The 18,937-nt window shown below is 32.1% G+C and overlaps 1 protein-coding gene across 1 annotated transcript in view; it reads right to left on the reverse strand.

Annotated features, from left to right (window-relative positions):
• Positions 1 to 18,937, reverse strand: part of LOC143637786 (A-kinase anchor protein 9-like) — a 58,167-nt gene that overhangs the window by 25,412 nt on the left and 13,818 nt on the right. Inside the window, exons 3-9 of the mRNA XM_077108512.1 lie at positions 12,554 to 12,799; positions 11,992 to 12,036; positions 10,210 to 10,263; positions 9,669 to 9,842; positions 8,573 to 8,728; positions 7,600 to 7,797; positions 805 to 3,165 (exon numbers count right to left, since the gene is read on the reverse strand). Coding sequence (XP_076964627.1) covers positions 805 to 3,165; positions 7,600 to 7,797; positions 8,573 to 8,728; positions 9,669 to 9,842; positions 10,210 to 10,263; positions 11,992 to 12,036; positions 12,554 to 12,799 — 3,234 coding nt within the window. The remainder of the gene's footprint in view (positions 1 to 804; positions 3,166 to 7,599; positions 7,798 to 8,572; positions 8,729 to 9,668; positions 9,843 to 10,209; positions 10,264 to 11,991; positions 12,037 to 12,553; positions 12,800 to 18,937) is intronic.

Below are 18,937 nucleotides of genomic sequence, written 5' to 3' on the forward strand. Positions count from 1 at the left end.
TTAGAAACACACACGTTTATTTAGCAGGCTACAGTTGTGGCTCAGTGGTAGAGAGCTTGACTAGCATGTGTGAAGCACTGGGTTAAATCCTCAGCACCATATTATAAAAAAATAAAATAAAGGTAAAATGTCCATCTACAGCTAAAAGTTGTTTTTAATTATAAAAAGTTTATTTAACATTATCATACTGAAGATACACATCAGACTTTTCTGTTATTTCTAATATGAATAGCTGACATAAAAGGAAATAACCTATTATTTTATGTGTTTTATTTCTTTAGCTGTACAGAGAATTAATACTATTTTTTTCCGCCTCAGGTATAAGACTCAAAAAACTCTAGGGCTTAAGTGTTTTTCTTGCACAAAGGAAAAAGAATTTATAACTATTGAACAACTGCATAAGGTTTTAAAACACTCAAAAGAGTTTGTTTACAATTGTGGAACCTTGAAAAAGACCAGTATGAAATAAAAACTCTAAAAGTCTTTGAAATTGCAACAAAATACTAAGTTATAAAATCAATAACTTTTGTAAAGTTGAGATTCTAAACAATATTATTTAAACTATTGTCTTTACAAAGAAAATATTGCTTTAATTTCTGAGCAGAATACATAATAGATTAGCTAAAAGAAAAACAGTTTAAGAAAAAAATAGGAAAATTAAATGATAAATGATAGATCCAAATGAGAATTACATAATTCACTTTCATTTTCTTTTATAAATTTGTTTTAAGAAGGTGAAAACTCTTTTTAGCATGAAATGTACATTTTCACTGTGCTATACCATATGTAAATAAGTAAACATACCTGTTCTGATTTAAGTACATAAAGTTCCTGATGGAGTTTATCGTTTTCACTTGATTGATCTGTCCCAGGTGAGGACTCATTTGTTACTGATGGTGAAAATAACTGTTCTTGCTTGCTTTCTCTTCTAATAGCCACATTTTCAAAAGAAATTTTCTCTTCCACTACTGTTTTTGATTCTTCTCCAAAATCTTCACCTACATTAGATAATGATCCTTGAGAATCCTTGCTTATAATAGTTACTATCCCATCTTGTAAAGAACTTAAATGAACATCACATATGTTTATATTTTCTGCTCTATGATGGTTAATTAGGAGTTCTAGCTCTTGACACTTCAATAGGATTTTCTCTTTTTCTTGCTTTAAAGATTTGACTTCTTCACTGAGAAAATTAACCTCACCATGTTTCTGTTTTAATTGTTCAGAGAGATCAGACAGTTTCTCTGACAATTCTAGCTTTTCTCGCTTGGTTACCTCAAGTTTTTCCATAAGTTCTGTTGTATCTTTCTCAACAACTTCACAGATTTCTAATGGCTCTGCGACAAATGCTTTGTCAGTATCAAGCATGGCACTTTTCACTTTGATTGTAGCTGGATTTATTCTTTGTAAATGAAGCTCTTCATTAAGTGCTTTAAGTTTACTTTTATACTCTAATTCTTGTTTGTTTTTACTGTCTTCTAAATCATCTTTTACCTTGAGAAGGCAAGTATACTCCTCCTGTAACTCTTGATAGTTAACTTCAAAATTTTTTTCAGCAAATGAAAATGTACTTCTTTGCTTTTCAATTTCTTCATTTAGCTGAATACACTGTTTCTTGAGGGCCTCATTCTCTTTTGTAAGCATTTCCATTTCTTTTTGCCAGCTGCAATCTTTGGATATGGACTTGCTGGAGTCAATGAAAATCAATTTTTCTTCTTGTTCAGCAGGAACATAAATTTTCAACATGTCCTCAAAAGCTTTTTTCTCATTTTTAAGAATGCTATTTTCTTCTTCAAGTTGTGAAAACTTTTCTTTAAGGTCATCCTCTTTTTCCTTTATTTGTTTCTCCAATAATTCAATTTTAAGTTGTAATTCCTGAACTTCTTGTTCAAGCGTACCTTTTTCTTTTTTTTCTTGTCTTAATATTTCGATTTCCTCTTGGAGTTCATGCATCTGAAGGGTCATTTCTTCTGATTTTGAATCCATGATGGACTTCTGTAAATCTTTTAGTTTTGAAATTTCCAAAACCAACTGATTCTGCTTAGTTATCAAATTATCTTTTTCAAATTGCATCATTTCTATCTTTTGACTCATTTCATTTTGTAAGCCATCTATCTGCTGTTTATAGTGAATGCCTAAGCTATCTTTAAGTTTTTCAATATTTATTCGATGTTCAACTTCTAAATCATCTTTTAGTTTCAAAAGTTCTTCTTCATGACTAAATAGGAGCTGTGTTCTCAGCCTCTCTAATTCAGCTTCTTGTGATTCAGCCATTCTGTCTAATACAGCATTTTTTTCTTTTTCCAGCATTTCAAGTTTTATCTTGTAATTTGTAACTTCTGCTTCATGTTTTAACTCTAGTTCTTTCCTAGATTCAGATGCCAGAACAATCTCAGCTTTTAAAGCTTCCACTGTACTAAGGGACTTATGTGCTTCATTCAGTTGACTTTCTTGTTCAGCTATTATCATTCTAGCTCTCTGAATTTGGTCCCTTAAAAAGTTCAATTCTTCAAAAAGGTCATCAAGTTGTCTCTGCAGAGTAGATTTTTCTCCTGAAACTATTCCTAGTTCTTCTTGGAGTTTTTCCTTTTGAGCATTAGTATCTTGTAATTTCATATTCAGTTCATTTATTGCCACGTTCATTAACTTTATTTGATCTTCATTAATTGTAATATTTAAATGTGATTTTAAAACACTCTCAATTTCTTCCTTGTGTTGTGCTTTAAGTTCCTCTATCTGTGACATGTGTTGCTTTATTAACTCTTGTTTCATCTGTACTATCTGTTGCCCATACATTTCATCCATCTCTGCTCGGAGTTGTTCTAATCTTTTCTGCAATTCTTGTTCCACCATTCTCTGTACCACATCAGATTCAAACTGGCTATCTGTGTAATGATGTCTTTTCTGAAGGTCTTCAACTGTACCCATTAATTGTTTTATTTCTTCAGAACATTGTCTTTCTTTTTGCTTAGAATTAGCCAGCTCTAATTTCATACTTGCAATTTGTTCTTGTAATTCTCTCATTAATTTTTCAGTGGCTGTGACTTGATCTTTTAGCTCAAGATTCTTTTTTTCTTCTTCTATTATTCTTATATTTAACGCCTGGATAATTGCATCCTTTTCTTGTAATTCTTTTTTATTTGACTTTTCTACTTCATCTTGTTCCTTTAGAAAGAAAAGAAAATGAAAATATAAGAATGACATTTTTAGCTTCTGGCAACTTCTTATGGGTGTGTCTCCTTTTCATAAAATTCTATAAAAAGCAACTGTTGAGCCTGCCCCCCTGTTTTTCCCAGTACAAGGAGACCTAGGACTTATCTACCTGACAGTATATATGAACAAACAATATAACAGTTTTACCCTTCTTGGGAAGAAATTTCTCTTACATTGTGCTGTGATTAAATATTTAAATTTAAAAATGCAATCTAATTTGCCTAGCATGTGTGAGGCCTTGGGTTTGATCTCTAGCACCACCAAAAAAGCAAAACAAAACAAAAACCAGTCTGACTAAAATATCTATATAAACTATCACATTTTCATTTTTCTTATTAACTGGTCAACATTCTAAATATTAAGTATTTCTGATGGCTAGTTATAGTACTACATACTCTCTAGACACTCTCAGAAGACACAAAAATATAAAAACCGGTCCTTTCCTGGATTCCAGAAGAAACAAAAAAAATAAATACCGGTCCTCCCTTGGATTCTAGTGATTTGAAGGTATTTCATGGACAAGTGCTATAAAATGAGAAAAACAACAAGAACTAAAGTGGATTCCTTTAAGTCTTCCTTAACTTCATTCCTGGGGTTTTAAGTGAATCAGAAATTTAGGGATATGCAATGCTTAAGTGACTGAACATCAAGTGACACCTAAGACCACTACTGTATGTTTACAGCATACCAACTTGGGCTTAGACCCACAGTTCAAACAGAAAGATAAAAGACCATCAGATAATTTTCCCCAGTTCCTATCTGGGGACTCAATTTTGGAACTGGAGATTAGGCTAAGACAAGACATATTAACGCATATTCATTAAACAGTTAAGAGCTGTAGTCCCAAAGACAAGGAAATAAGTGAAATCCATATAACTGATGAAAATATAGGTAAGGAAGTAAAGTTATCTTAAGGAGACACGAGTCCTTGCCAAACAGGACTTCTAGGTGCCTTGAATGAATGTACTAAGAAAATGTAGGCATTGATCAATTGAGTATAGTTCTTGGAAGAAGACCAATGCACCGTCAACCTTTGAGAAGTCTGATCCCTCTCGAAAAACCATACTGAATGCAGAAAACAATGTTGGGAGTTACAGCAAGGAGCATTTAAGAAGTTTAGTCTACAGACATGAACATTACTACTCTGAGATGGATGTAACAGGTTATCTCAACTTCATGCCACTGAACATCTGATTCCTCCAACACCCTTTCATCTAATACTTAATAAACAACTTTTTAAATTATTACCTGGCTTTTAAAATTCATCTGTCCATAGAAAAATAATAAAATCCAATGAGCTTAAAATCTGAAGTTTGTGATAATTATTTCTCATTGTAAATTCACAGTCTTATATTTAGACTTAAACATTAACCTCTTGAACTAATTCACCTCTGATATAGCTCAAGAAAAAAATATATAACTTCTGAGCCTAACAAATAAAGGCCAAATTTTGCACTACATAAACCAAGGTTATCTTGTGCAGCCTCTTGAGTGAGACTATGAGCTGTTGTCTTAGTGTCACATATTCCTTTTCCAATTATACCATATGTTATTACCAAGTGCTGAGCCTTCTTAATTTCTACACTAGAATGCAACATTAGTAAATTAGTGTAATCTATTAATCCTGGTATTTCTATCTGTACAATAAAGATAAATTTCCTCTATCTCCCAGAACGTGTTTGAGGTTAAAATAAAATAATTAAGGTATTTTATTTTTACTGAGCTTTATACAAATATATTCATATACTAGAAAGAAATTTATAAATCATTTGGAACCTATATAAAATGTAAAATCAGGACTGGGGCTGGGTCTCAGAGGTAGAGTGTTTGCCTCACACACATGAGGGACTGGGTTCAATTCTCAGCACTACATAAAAATAAATGAATACATAAAGATATCATGTCCATCTACAACTAAAAAATTTTTTTAAAAAGTAAAATCAGTTCATGATGGTCAATTTTAGCTAAACTGTTAAATAATAACTAGTTTTGAAAAATGTTAACATTGATATAAAAATCTGTTATAATTTTATTTCCTGATTTTCTATAAGATGAAAGGAACACTCCTCATAAAAGAAAATAACTTAATTCAACACTGTCCAGCACCTAATATGATTAATAAATAACTAACCATTATTCTTCATTCAACTATTAAACACCACAAATTCACAGTTTTCTTTGTTTAGCTCTTTTCAAATTACATGGTTTTAAATCACTTGTTCTATGTTACAAAACTGAGAGCCCTTCAGTCAAGGATGTAATCCTCTATTTTTAGAACTACACCTGAAAGAGTGGGGAATAATATACTTCCTGTTTGTGACTACTATAACACAAGAGGTTTGGAGGATTAGGATAATGAGCCTTTGACTATCAGTATAGTTACTTCAGCTGCTCTGACAGAACTACTTCTCAAAGGGATTAAATTTTTTGAAAACTGAGAAATTAAAATATAATAATAAGAACAATAAAAGTATTATTGCTAACATTCAAATAAACAGTTTATTTTCATTACTAAAATGAATTACATAAATTTTAGATAATCTGAAATTATACTGCCTAGTAACAATAAGAAATAATAAAATCCTAGATCCGGGCACTTTCAACCTAGGCCTCGATTGTCTTTCTACTCTTACCCTCCAGAAAGACACTTCCAAAGCCTATTGCTTTCTAAGTAAATTACTTTTTGCTCCCTATACATTTTCAACATTGCAGCCTGGGTCTTTATGCCCACTCCACATCCCACAAAGAATATCCTGTGTATCTCTATTTGTCATGAATTCATAAACAATTCTCTTGATTACCAAACAGGTATTGAATAGCTGTTCCATGTACTATGTTCCATATATTATACCAATTTATGGGTAAACAAAATATAAATAACACATTATTCCAATTTATAGATCTATCTCAAATATTACCTCCCTGCTGATGTCTACCCTGAATCTTTTCCTCATAAAGCAGACCTCGTCAAAACATTCATAACACTTGTTACCTGCACTTACTTTTTATTTTGTGGTAACTTGTGTACATGCCACACCTCTCCATGGGTTCAGTGAAGAAAGGGGACATCTTAAGGTTCATCATATATCTTTTGCAAGGGTTACTACAGAATAGGTATTCTGTAAACACTTGCATAATCTTTAAATTACCTTAGTTGAAAAGCATGCCCTTCTCATAATTTTAATTTGTACATTCCCTATTTTTCAAAGAGGAGTCTCTGGAGTCAGAAAACTGAGCTTTGAAATCTGGCTCTATCGATACATCACTTCTGCACCTGGATTATTTCCTTCATCTTGCATTGTCTTGGTACCATCATTTGTAAATGATAAAGGTACCCTTATCTCATGGGGTTGTAGTGATGATTCAAAGCATTAATATGGGTGAGAGGCTTTGAATACTGCCTGTTATAGAGTAAGTACTTAATAAGTGCTAGTTAATGCTTTTGTTATCCAAACAATATTCTTGTCTTGGTAATTTCTCAACTTCCTGTAGAATCTTCTAAGTTTATAAAATATGCTGTATTATATGTATTCTCCATCTTCATTATTCCCAGATTCTGTATTTGCCTACTTGCTCAAATTTATTTGAAACCCACAAATCCATACCAATGGTGCTTTCATAGACATTTGTAGACACGCACAGAGTGATGGCAAGAAATTTGAGTTACTGTAAAATGATGTTCAGCTACATTCAAACATGGTGATCACACTGCCTTGTTTCAGCTCTCACAGAGCAAAAAAGAGGACAGAGATGGCAAGGATCAGAGTGCAGTGTAGTGCAAGGAGCTCAGAATTTCAACTCTGGTACCTGTTAATGGGGCAGCTTCAGGCAAATCACATCTAAACTTCAACTTCTCAAAAAAACAAACAAAAAAATGGAATCTACTAGCATGAATTGTTTTTAAGATTAAAGATTACAATCCATGTGATTCATTTCCTACCAGGAGCACTTATTGACTAAATAATTCCCCCAAACTGGAATATAACTCAAGTGAATAAAAAGAATCAACCACATTTTTTTCTAGTTTAAATTTACAAAATTTCTTTTTCAGAATTTTATAATCATGGCTAAAATAAGAAGAAATACATTTAGTTGGAGGAAAAAGGATAAAAATCCTAGTTATAAAAATAGATTCTCCTGAGACTTCAGTTTAACATAGGCAGATCACTTTCAAGGAGCAGAGTAATGAGTAGTATCATCTTTAAAACTATTACTACGAAATTCTCAATGCTTTTGAAATACATTATTTTATATACTCAAAGAGTTTGTCTCAATTACGAAATTTTGGGTGCATATGCATAAAAAAAGATAAACACCTCCATTAAAAACTTTAAAGTTAATTACAAAGCTGCTACAAGAGGGTTGACTTCCTTAAGATACACATACCATTTCATATACTTTAATTTTCTCCTGTAAGAAATTAATTTGCATTTTAAAGTCTTCTTTCTTTTTTTGATAATCTTCTAATAGATCGTCTTGTTCTTCAAGCTGTTGTTGATGAGTGAGAATCTGTTGTTTGGCTTGCAGTAAATCTGCAGCTGTGTTACTGTGAGTGCTGTTTCGTAGAGTTTCACTAGCCTGTAACTTGAAAATAGAAAGAAACCTCAAAATATTAAATTTTGAAGTGACACTTTATTGTACCCTCAGCCCACAGGGGTTCTCTGGAAACTATGCTCACTTCATAGGCTTACGATCTCAGTCAGCATGTTTCCATGCTGTCAACATGCTGATAGGTCATGTGCACTTTGGGTAATGAGCCAAAGAATTTACCTTTCACATTATAAAGCTGAGAAAATAGGAGAAATAAGACAGGCAGACAGGCAGAGAAAAATGCGGACTGAAAGTTCTTCCTGGATTCTTGATGACTTTTCAAACTCTAGTTCCAATTTGTCTCAGAGTTCTGATTGTATTTCTGCCCTTAAGTTCTATAAACAAGCCTGTATTCTTACCTTAAATTCCTCCCTTTTGTTTAACGCAATTAGATTATAGTTCCAACTAAAGATAAATGGAATATATCCAGTTGTCAGTCTAGTTATAATTGAGAACCTAATTAACATAAAACCATGCCAGGGTTGGAAAAAGTAGGGTGTAACTGCAGGTTAAATTTCTGCAAAAATACACCTGATAAGACTTTGTAGAATTTTTAAATAGAGACAGGGAAGAAGTACAAAGAAAACAACAGCAAGAAACTACCCAAAAAGTATAAATTAAATTCTTGATTAACATAACACTTATTCACTAGTTTTTCCAATACGAATAAACAAATGGCTTTATAACAGATTTGTTCTAGAAAGTGAAAAAATTTAAAAATTCGTTATAAAAATCGAGTAAGTCTTGTTCTACTTACTGTAATACTTACTTGTTGGAATTGAATCTGCAATTTTTGACTTTGCTCCCTCAATTCTAAGAATTCTCTCACTGTTTCGTCCCTTTCCCTTCTTGCCTGTTGTAAATTGGCGGTGAGTTGTGTGATAATACTATCTCTTTGTTTAACTGCTGCTTCAAATTCTTGTAACTAAAGGAAATCAGTGAAAAGAATTACATTCTAGGCTTATATTTTACATAAAACTGATTATCATTGTTACAAGCAACTTTTTTAAAAATATGAGATTCAAAACACATTAGTGGAATTCTTACAATTTGTATGCTATCTCCCACATTTGAAAGCTATGAGCTTTAAGAAATTTGTTTTACTTCCACATCAATCTGAAAGAAATTAATGTGCACATGCAAAAAATTTTAACTTGTTCTGGCTTTTCTATATATCTAATTCTAGAAGCAAATGCCTTTATATTGGGAAGCTCCCCCAATCTGTTACCAGGCAACACCACCAACTTGTTTTTGGAGAGGATGAAACTGAAATCTATTCTGTCATCCTCATTAATATCCCATTTTCATCTTGATTCATAACTGATTACTTAATACAAGAGATCTCACTCTAACTGCAGAGAATATTTACAGGGACTTGCTGACATTCTTAATGGGTTTAAGTCATCATTTTTAAAAAAATGTGATTTATACCACAATTTTCTTTCAGGCTCATTAGAAAAACATCTTTAGTAAAATCACTGAAGTTATTTTACTCTATCTTATTAAGTTAAATAAACAAAGTAACATATATGTTACCCCTATTAGTTGAATTCTAGGTGTAAAATGGGATTCTTAATACTATGTGCAAGAACCCCATTTTTCTCGTGAATGAGATAATCTTAAATTAACACCTGTAATTCTCATTAAATAAATAAACTATCATTAAAATTTCCTGGAGGGCTGGGGATGTGGCTCAAGTGGTAGTGCACTCGCCTAGCATAAGTGAGGCACTGGGTTCGATTCTCAGCACCACATAAATGTAAAATAAAGATATTGTGTCCACCTAAAAAAAATAAATATTAAAAAAAAAATTCCTGTTTTTGTTTTTGTGAGTAGCAAACAAAAGCCACAGAAGGTAAATGTACCTGATGCAATCCTTCAATTCCATAGGTGACCCTCATTTCTTCCAGTTCTCTGTTCAGTTCTTCGGGCTCATGTTCAGGTTTCCCAACTAAATCGTTTTCTATCAACTCTAGGCGAGTCTCACTATAGTGTGCGCCTTGTTCAGAATAAGAATCAACGACACCAAATTCTTCTTCCTAAATCAATCCAATAGTTTTAATAATTCAGTACTAGCAACATTCCTGAGAGAGGAATTCGAATATTGAATTCCATAGCAAAATCCACTTTAAAACATCACTCTTCACTTTGAAGTTCACTTCTATGGCAATCTGGTTTGCTATTAATGTGATATTACCCCTAAACAGCATATCTGCAAATTTTGTTCCAATTCCATGCTATAATGAAAATGAGGTAACTTTGTTTTGTTAAGCAGTAAAGAAGATCTAATAACTTTTAGAAATCACATACAGAAAGAATTACATACAGGAGAAAGCTTGGTTAGCAAGTCAAATGGTTTTAAATAATAAAAAACATTAGTATCATGAGTAGTTTTATATACTGTACCATTAATAAATTGGTAGGCTTTCCTGTTTTCACCACATTACAGCAATCATTTACCTGTATAAAAACAATTTCCTGATATATTATGATAGACCAAATTTTATTTACCTAACAATAATATTTCTACTAACTGTGTATCTTTTACATCTAGGGAAAATGCCTTACTAGCAAAACAAGTATGGTAATTATATTTAACTGAAGTATCTAAGAGGCATATCAAATGTCAATCATTCCTCAAACATCTAAGTTCTTACAATACAAAAGACACTTTCATTTAAGTTAACTGAAGTTCTAAGTGCAGTTCCTATTTAGTCTTCAGAAAGATAAATAAAAGCTTCAAGTTACTAGATCTTCTTTTACAAAATGCTTCCTTAAAATTAGCTAAATATATTTTTTAAATTAAGCCTTATTTATTTTCAAATAAAACCATTTACTGGTATAAATTTTATTAAAGGCTAGTAAGCAAGCCAAGGGAAATAAAGAGGTAAAGAACACTCCCCTAAGAACTTCCCTCTGGGGATAGTACTACTGCTAGTCATGCCAATCCAGACAGATGTGGGGGCTTTCTTTAACATATCACCACTTGTCTGTAGAACAGATATTTTGTAGTAAGAGAAAGGAGGATGATAGAATATGTATATAGGGTTTATGGAGTGGGAAATTAATTTCTTATCAATTAATCATTTAATTGCCTTTTTACCACTAAGAGTACAAAACCCAACTTCATTCCTGCCCACATTCCTGCCCATATCTTAAGCCTAGCATGTACAAGGCCCTGAGTTCAATGCCCAGTAACACACACGTACACACATGCACACACACACATGCACAACAGTACAGCAACATTAATTGCAATAAATATTTATATATATAAACGTGTATATATATATATATATATATATATATATATATATATATATATATATATACACACACACACACACTAGTATTCAAACATTTGTAAAAAGCATTTGTCGGGAGCCATTCTCACACGTGACTGGGTGACTCCCGGTTAGGGTCTGAGGCGCTCTGGCTGTGTCGGAGCTTTCCCGGCCCTCTCCTGTTGAGAGAACCTGTCCGTGTGGGGGTGTAACTGACCACTGACCCCGGAGGCCCAATCACTGACCCTGACCTTGGAGTACGGCCCCCCTTCAACCTTCATTGGATGGAATTCTCCCCTGAATTTCTTGCTCCCCAATAAAAGGCTACTCCCTGGCGTGCTCACTCTCTCTCTCTCCTGCTAGCCCTGAGTAATCCTTGCTGCCCTGCCGGGCGGTTAGAGGAGGGAACCAGAGATGGGAGCCGTCTCGGACCTGGTCATAGAAAAAGGTAACTGAGTCTGTGTGTTTATTTCGATCTCACTAGCTAACTTTTATGCCAAGAACCTCATTAATGAAACCATTGCGCTGGTCGCATGGTAGAAGCATTACTATAAAAATCATACTAATTATAAAATTTTTACTGTGCTAAATGGCTATCTTAAACTGGTCATGGATCCTAGAAATGCAGACTCATTTTCCTAAAAACCAAAATAGGGCTGCTATATAATTAAGGATTAAGCAATTCAAACAGTTAAGACTTTAGCTAACCACTGGAAAAAGATACAGCAGTAAAATATAATTTTCAGTTTTTCAATCCATTTATATTATATTATGTTACCTTAAATTATATTAAATATATACAGAAGCATATAAATTTATACGAAATAAAGTACCAACAATCAATAATTTCAAAAAAATATCAATTTTATCTATGACATTTTGAATTGGGATATGTTAGTATTACCTCGGAAGTGTAATCATCTGCTGTGGTTGAAATCTCACTTTCCGGCTACAACAAAAGTAAAACATGATTACAATTATGACATTTTTCCCCTGCTAAATATCATACTTTACAAAAAAAAAATCCTGCTTTACTAAGACGTTGCTGTTAGTAACAATGATAGAAAATTCACAAAAATACTATTAAAAAACTAGTAAAAATTATCCAAATCTTTAAAAATTTCATTTCATTATGAATTACAATGACTTATAATAATGCGTATAAAATTTATCACAAGGCATTGTTATAAATACAAAAGTACCAAGAACTTTTACATATATAGATGTTATCTGTAAGTCAAAAACATCAAAGACACCATTCCTCTAATTCATGTAACTCTTTTAAATAAAAGTAAATCCTTAACATGCCATCAGAAAAGTTCAAGTTCTTTAAAAGAATCATCAGTTCTTGATGCTAAAAAGTCAATGACTTTGTCAAGCTTCCCTCAGGTGGATGTTAATGACTTTTCACTGCCACTACTTTCTAGTTAGAGGTAGAATGTTTTAAAATCTGGATGAATACTTACATCAACAGTGAAGACCTGCTCTTGCTTAAGCATTTCTTCATTGTTTAGAGTTCTCATTATTGTGGATTCAGGCATCACGGCTGATTCAACACCCTGAGAACTATTTATGAACATCTCCTCACTCTTTGATTGATCAATATTCAAGCCATGAACATCATTTTTACTGCTTGAGGTTTTCTTCTTTTTTGGCTTGTTATGAGGGTTTTGTCCATCCAATCGAGCTCTTCTTTCTCGAAACTGGGCAAGCTACAGGAAAAAAGTATCATTAACATCAATGATAATTTTTCTTTGGGATCACTTTCTTTAAAAGATCAAACTATCACCAAATTAAAACGATGATAATAATATAGATGACTTCACAATTTCAGAATAACTATTGGATTGAATATTCGGATTGTAAAGGTTGTAAAACTAGGTACTTGTGAATGAACTTATTAAATATTGAGGGGTAAGAAATGAACATGTCAAGTCTAAAGAAGAGGAAATTAGCTGAGTTAGGGGAATAACTATTCTATAACTAGAATAGGGGAATAGAGGGACTCTCATTCACAGTATAATCTCTGGATTTAAGATTATATGAAAATACACACAAAAACAAGGAGCTCCAAACACACTTTTCTGTTCTACTACTTTATACAAAAGATATTGTCTATAATTATCTTTTATACGAAAAAGATAATTAGCCTATTAGCTATACATATGCTCACTGCAACCATATTTATAGTGGGAAAAACTTACAAGTAACTTAAAATTTTAAACAGCAGTGTTTTCTACCCTTTATCATTTGTCTGTCATCATCAGAATTTGCACCAAATCCTAGTCATCGATACGTTATCATTTACTTAATATATTTTAAACAGTGTATTTTCTTTAAATTTATTTTAAAAGGAGATGTAATCTCTGGCATAAATTGAAAGTTTATATCACTTGTTATTTCTTTTAAGAGATAAGTTGAAAATAAAAGAAATGATAAATCTACTATTGAAATTTTACTAAGAGATTGCTGAAGGCTATGAAAAAAATGGACAAAATAAAAGACTGTTAAAGAGAGACAAGCATCAAACAGATTTTCGTTATCATAAGCAGAAAGAAAACTTAAAAAGTTTTTTAAGACCTAAAATATTTTCTTACCACCTAAAATCAGAAGTACACATTATATACCAGGTAACACTAGAACTAATTATGGTGAACTTATATTAAAAATGCCAATGAAAGCAATTGCTATTAAAGACTTTGTGATATAATAGCAGGTATAAATTAGTATTGTAGCATATCTATTTCTTTTCATGAAAGGAAAATTACACTTCATTTTTTAAAAGATAAGGCAAGTCTCAGGCTCATAGCTTTCAATGATTATATCCAGTATGAATTTAAACATCATTATATTCATAGGCATAGGTAAATTCTGGAAAACTACAACCTTAACAACTTTTGTTTACATTTGGAGTTCAGATTACAGGTATTTTTCCTATTGCTCACTTACATTTTATTTATTTATTCTTAAGAATTTTTTTTGATGGACACAATACCTTTATTTTATTTATTTTATGTAGTACTGAGGATCAAACCCACAGCCTTGTATGTGCTAGGCAAAGGATATATTGCTGAGCTATTACTGTATTTTTTTAAATACAGTAAGTTTTCTGATTTTTATATAAAGCAACTACTGACAAAGACTTAAATTTAATTTGAGCTCCTGAATCACTCTTAAGAGGAGAAAAAAGAAGACCACATGTAAGTTCCTTTCTGCCTTAAAAAGAGGAAATATATGCCTAGAATTACCATAACTATTAACCAGACCAATTACAAAGACAGCAAATAAATTTCTTATTATCTAAAGTATTAAAGCAATCTTGCTAATGTTACTATCAAAATATGTGGCAAATACATTATTTATAAATAACATTTTATACTTAAATTATCTGCTGTAGATGAAGAAAAGCATATAAACATGTTCTATTCCCTTAATAAAGATATTTAATTCATAAGTCAGAAATAGCTCATGATTATACTTACAGAGTATAAAAATATATCACATTTAACATTTTTCCCAGTTATTTAGTAACTACCCAGTGTGTTGAGGAACAGGTGCAATACCAGTTGCCTCTATTTTCACATTATTAAGCTGCTGGAATGTACTTGAACTACTTAGAGCATAGCAGATCATTCTTAAAAATAAACTAACTCGAATATTGGCAAATACTTTATCTATAAATAGAATCAGAAATCCAGGAGCATTATTTAAAAACATCCCTTAGAGAGAATGCAATGCCAAAAAATAAATACTAATAATGACATTTATAACATTTATACTCAATTTCAGAAACTTCTTGAAATATCACGTTTCTGCATCAGAATATATTTAGTCAGCAAAATTTATCAAGGCAAAGATGAAGATGTTTGCTTAGAATTCCAAGTGTTAGATTATATCAATAATTTATATCTAATATTTATTCAAATGTCAAATATATAACAAAGGAAAAAATTATTAACTTTGCATTATAGAAAGAATGACTTAGGTCTGGGGATGTGGCTCAGTGGTAGAGTGCTTGCCTAGCAAGCACACAGGGCCCAGGTTCAACCGTCAGCACAAAATGAAAGACAGATAAATAAAGAATGGAAAGTTTGATTTAAACAACAACAACAACAACAACAACAAAAAAAAAAATAGTCCTCCAAAATACAAATATCTGTTACTAAATGCAAAAAGCAACACACAGATATGGAATAAAAAGTTGAAATAGTTCCATTATAGCATTTAGAATGAATCACTTCTACAGACATAATTAAAAAGATACTGTTCTAGGCCTATACTACTCATTATATGAGTCATATTATTTTTTCAGAAAAATTAACCAGAAGGTAAACCCCATGAGGGCAGGGACTTTTTTCCTCCCTACTTCTATATATTAAAAGCCTAGAGCAATATTAAATAAATATATGTTGAATTTTTTATCTATTTTTTTTAAAAGATGTAGAGTCTGTAAACAAGTCTGGATGGGCGCCTGGCATTTTGCCAGAGGAAGTGGTTTGTGAAATAACGCCAGTGAGCCATTAAGTGTGGAGATTCCTGATTGGTTGACTGCTGTATCTAGTTTATGTTAATTAGATAAGCTGTGTGGAATGTATAAATACCGCTCCTGTCCTACAATAAATGGCTCCCATTCCTGCTGTATCAACATACACAAGTTGTTCGTCACCCCCCCGCCCCGCCGCCTAGTTTGCTGCAGCCGGACTGCGGCAAAAAGAAAGAGAGAGAGAGAGAGAGAAAGAGAGAGACAGAGAGAGAGAGAATTTTAATATTTATTTTTTAGTTATCGGCAGACACAACATCTTTGTCTGTATGTGGTGTTGAGGATTGAACCCAGGCCGCACGCATGCCAGGTGAGCGCACTACCACTTGAGCCACATCCCCAGCCCCTATGTTGAATTTTTTAAAAGGATAATTTATCTTTTATTGAAAAGTCACCACACTAAGCAAGATCATATAAAAGGCATACCTAATTCTACTTTATTAAAATGTTCCATGGTTTCAAAATTAAAATGAACAATTTTCAAATTACTTGAATCACTCTTAAGAGGTGAAAGATAAAAGAATGAGACTAAGTGAATTTCTTTGTTCCTTAAAAAGAGGAAATATATGATTGGAATTACTGTAACTATTAAATAGACCAATTACAAAAATGGCTAATAAATGAATAAGAACATAAAAAGAATCCTTCTCACTATAACCTCCCTCCTCCACCAAGAAAACCAAAACAGAACAAAAAGTTTCTCATAAAAAATAATATCCATAATAGCTTTCTGGCAAGACTACTGTTTTATAAAAATGTGAAAGGAATAAGATTGTATCATGTATTCAATTATTTATAGCTATTTAGTTTTATTTTAAATTGGAAAAATGGCAAGCTAGCAGATAAGCAAAAAAATCTGAATCAATTAGATAACCATCTGATACTGAAATGATGCACTTTAAATTACTGAGAAAACATTTATTCTAAAACATGCTGAAAATTCAGACTACAGACATCTGTGTTTGTCATTTGGAAGCCAATTATAAAAGTGTTAACATATGTAGTCACAGAAATAGTTGCAAGATTTACTGGAAGATATTATGTTCACATATTTATCTTTCAAAAGTAGACCAGATCACAAGTAAATGTCTTATCTTGACCAGAACAAGAATAAACAACTGAATATAAATATATTGAGTTCCTTAAACTCAATATTTATAATTTTATAAATGATCATTCTCAATAAAACAATACATTTTCAAAATGTTATATATAAAAACATGCCAAGTTTTTATAATGTTCCTTCAAAAATAAATGACTAATTGAAGTCTGTTTAGGTTTTTGTGTGTACATTGACTATTTACTACATGCCAGGCTCTGTGCTAGACATCAATGAAACACATGGTCCCAAAAGTAGAACTTCACAGTATAATGCCAAACTCTATTATTAAATGGAGTGAGAAATAAGGGTTAGAGCACAATTTCTTAAGCCTGACAATCGTTCATATATACATATATGGACAGCGAGAAGAGAGAGAAGAGGTGTATTGTGTTATAGGAAACTGTAATGTCCTGATTTTCTTTAAAAAGGACTTCCGAAAGAGATGTGTTGTAGTTTTATGCCTGGAAAGCATAAAAATTGGATTTATGTCAGGTTGTAAGTATATAGTTCAGTTATTTAACAAATACTTATTGACTGCCTATCATGAGCTATGACAGGGCATGTAGTGATAAATAACACATATGAACTCTCATGAATTGTAATCCAGTAAGAAAGATAATATTAAACAAATAAAGAAATATGTACATTCAAGTTATAAAAAGTGTTTTGAAGAGAAAGTATATGCATTAAAGACAGCATACAATGAAAATTCAATTTGTGGGACTGTGGGGAGAGGTCAGAAAATATCTTACTGAGACAAAAATGTAGAAGCTGATATATAAAAATCAATTTGTTAGGGGCTGGGGTTGTGGTTCAGCGGTAGAGCACTTGCCTAGCACATGCGAGGCCCTCAGCACCACATAAAAGTAAATAAACAAAATAAATGTATTGTGTAGAAATAAAAAAAAAAATTTTAAAAATCAATGTTACCTGATCAATATTATAATCAGTGGCAAAACAAAACAGAACTAGAGTATCCGACTCCAAATCCAACCTTTCATTATACTAATTTGCTTTCTGTGTATTTTTAGGTCCTTTTTCATTGTATTTCACAATCCTAGAACATTAATTTTAAAGCATGAACAAATGAAATTGCCAAACTGACAAGTGTTTTTTGACAAGAGAGGAAAAACAAACGTGAAAACGCACATACCTCAAAGCGAATGTTACAAAAATATGTAATCTGGTAATCTCTATAGTATTTAAAAATAACTATAAAAAGTGATTTTTATGTTTATTCTTATTTCTTTATGGATGATAAACAAGAAGCTATATAAACTATCACAGAAAAACTTTGGTGGCCTAACCATGGAAACAAAAAGATTATAACGACTAACCTAAAAACCAGCTGAAGAAGGGCAAACGAGAGCAAAAATAAAAGCAACATTTTAGGATGCTCTGAATCATATTTTCCAAAATAACAAAAAGGTACAAACCAGGCCCAGTAGAATGCCTGTAGTCCCAGCTATTTGAGAGGATGAGGCAGAAGGATCTCTTGAATGCAGGAGTTTGGGGTCAGCCTCAGAATCAGCAAGACATCCCCCCCCCAAAAAAAAAAAAACTGTAAGAAAAAAATAGTGCTAAATAAAACTAAGGAAATCAAGAATGGAAAAGACCACAAGACTTTAAATCATTGAGCAACCAAACCTATTTATAGCCTATAATCTCATTCAATTCGATCACCTTCATGTTTTAAAAGAAAACAGATTCTGTAGCTTAAGGAATCATCTTAATTTTGTGTACTTCATGGCCTGGGTATACAGACAACCCAAATATTTCTTGAATTTCAAAACAATATGGACTACATATAATATAGTGCTGGGTTGTCATACAGTACTAGCTATGTGACAGTGGACAAGCCACTTAACATCAGGAGAATTCAGTTTCTTCAACTGTATAATGAAGAGATACATTAGAAGGATCATTTAAAATTTCCTCCAGGTCTTGGGGTTTTTTGAGAAAAATTTTCAATTATTTCCTTTCCTTTCTCCTTTCTTTACCTGCAATTCTAAGTAAACCAGCATTTTACCTATGAAAATTTGTAAACTGTTGCTTGAAAATACAAGTCAACAAACAGTATATAGCTATTACTAAATAATCCCAGCTGAAAAATGGTATAGGATACAGAAAAAGTGGAATGATTCAGTGTTCAGAACGAACCACATTTAAGTACATAAAATTACCAAAACATTATTTATTCTCATGTTA

Source organism: Callospermophilus lateralis, unplaced genomic scaffold (genome assembly GCF_048772815.1).
Source record: "Callospermophilus lateralis isolate mCalLat2 unplaced genomic scaffold, mCalLat2.hap1 Scaffold_86, whole genome shotgun sequence".
NCBI classification, from domain to species: domain Eukaryota; kingdom Metazoa; phylum Chordata; class Mammalia; order Rodentia; family Sciuridae; genus Callospermophilus; species Callospermophilus lateralis.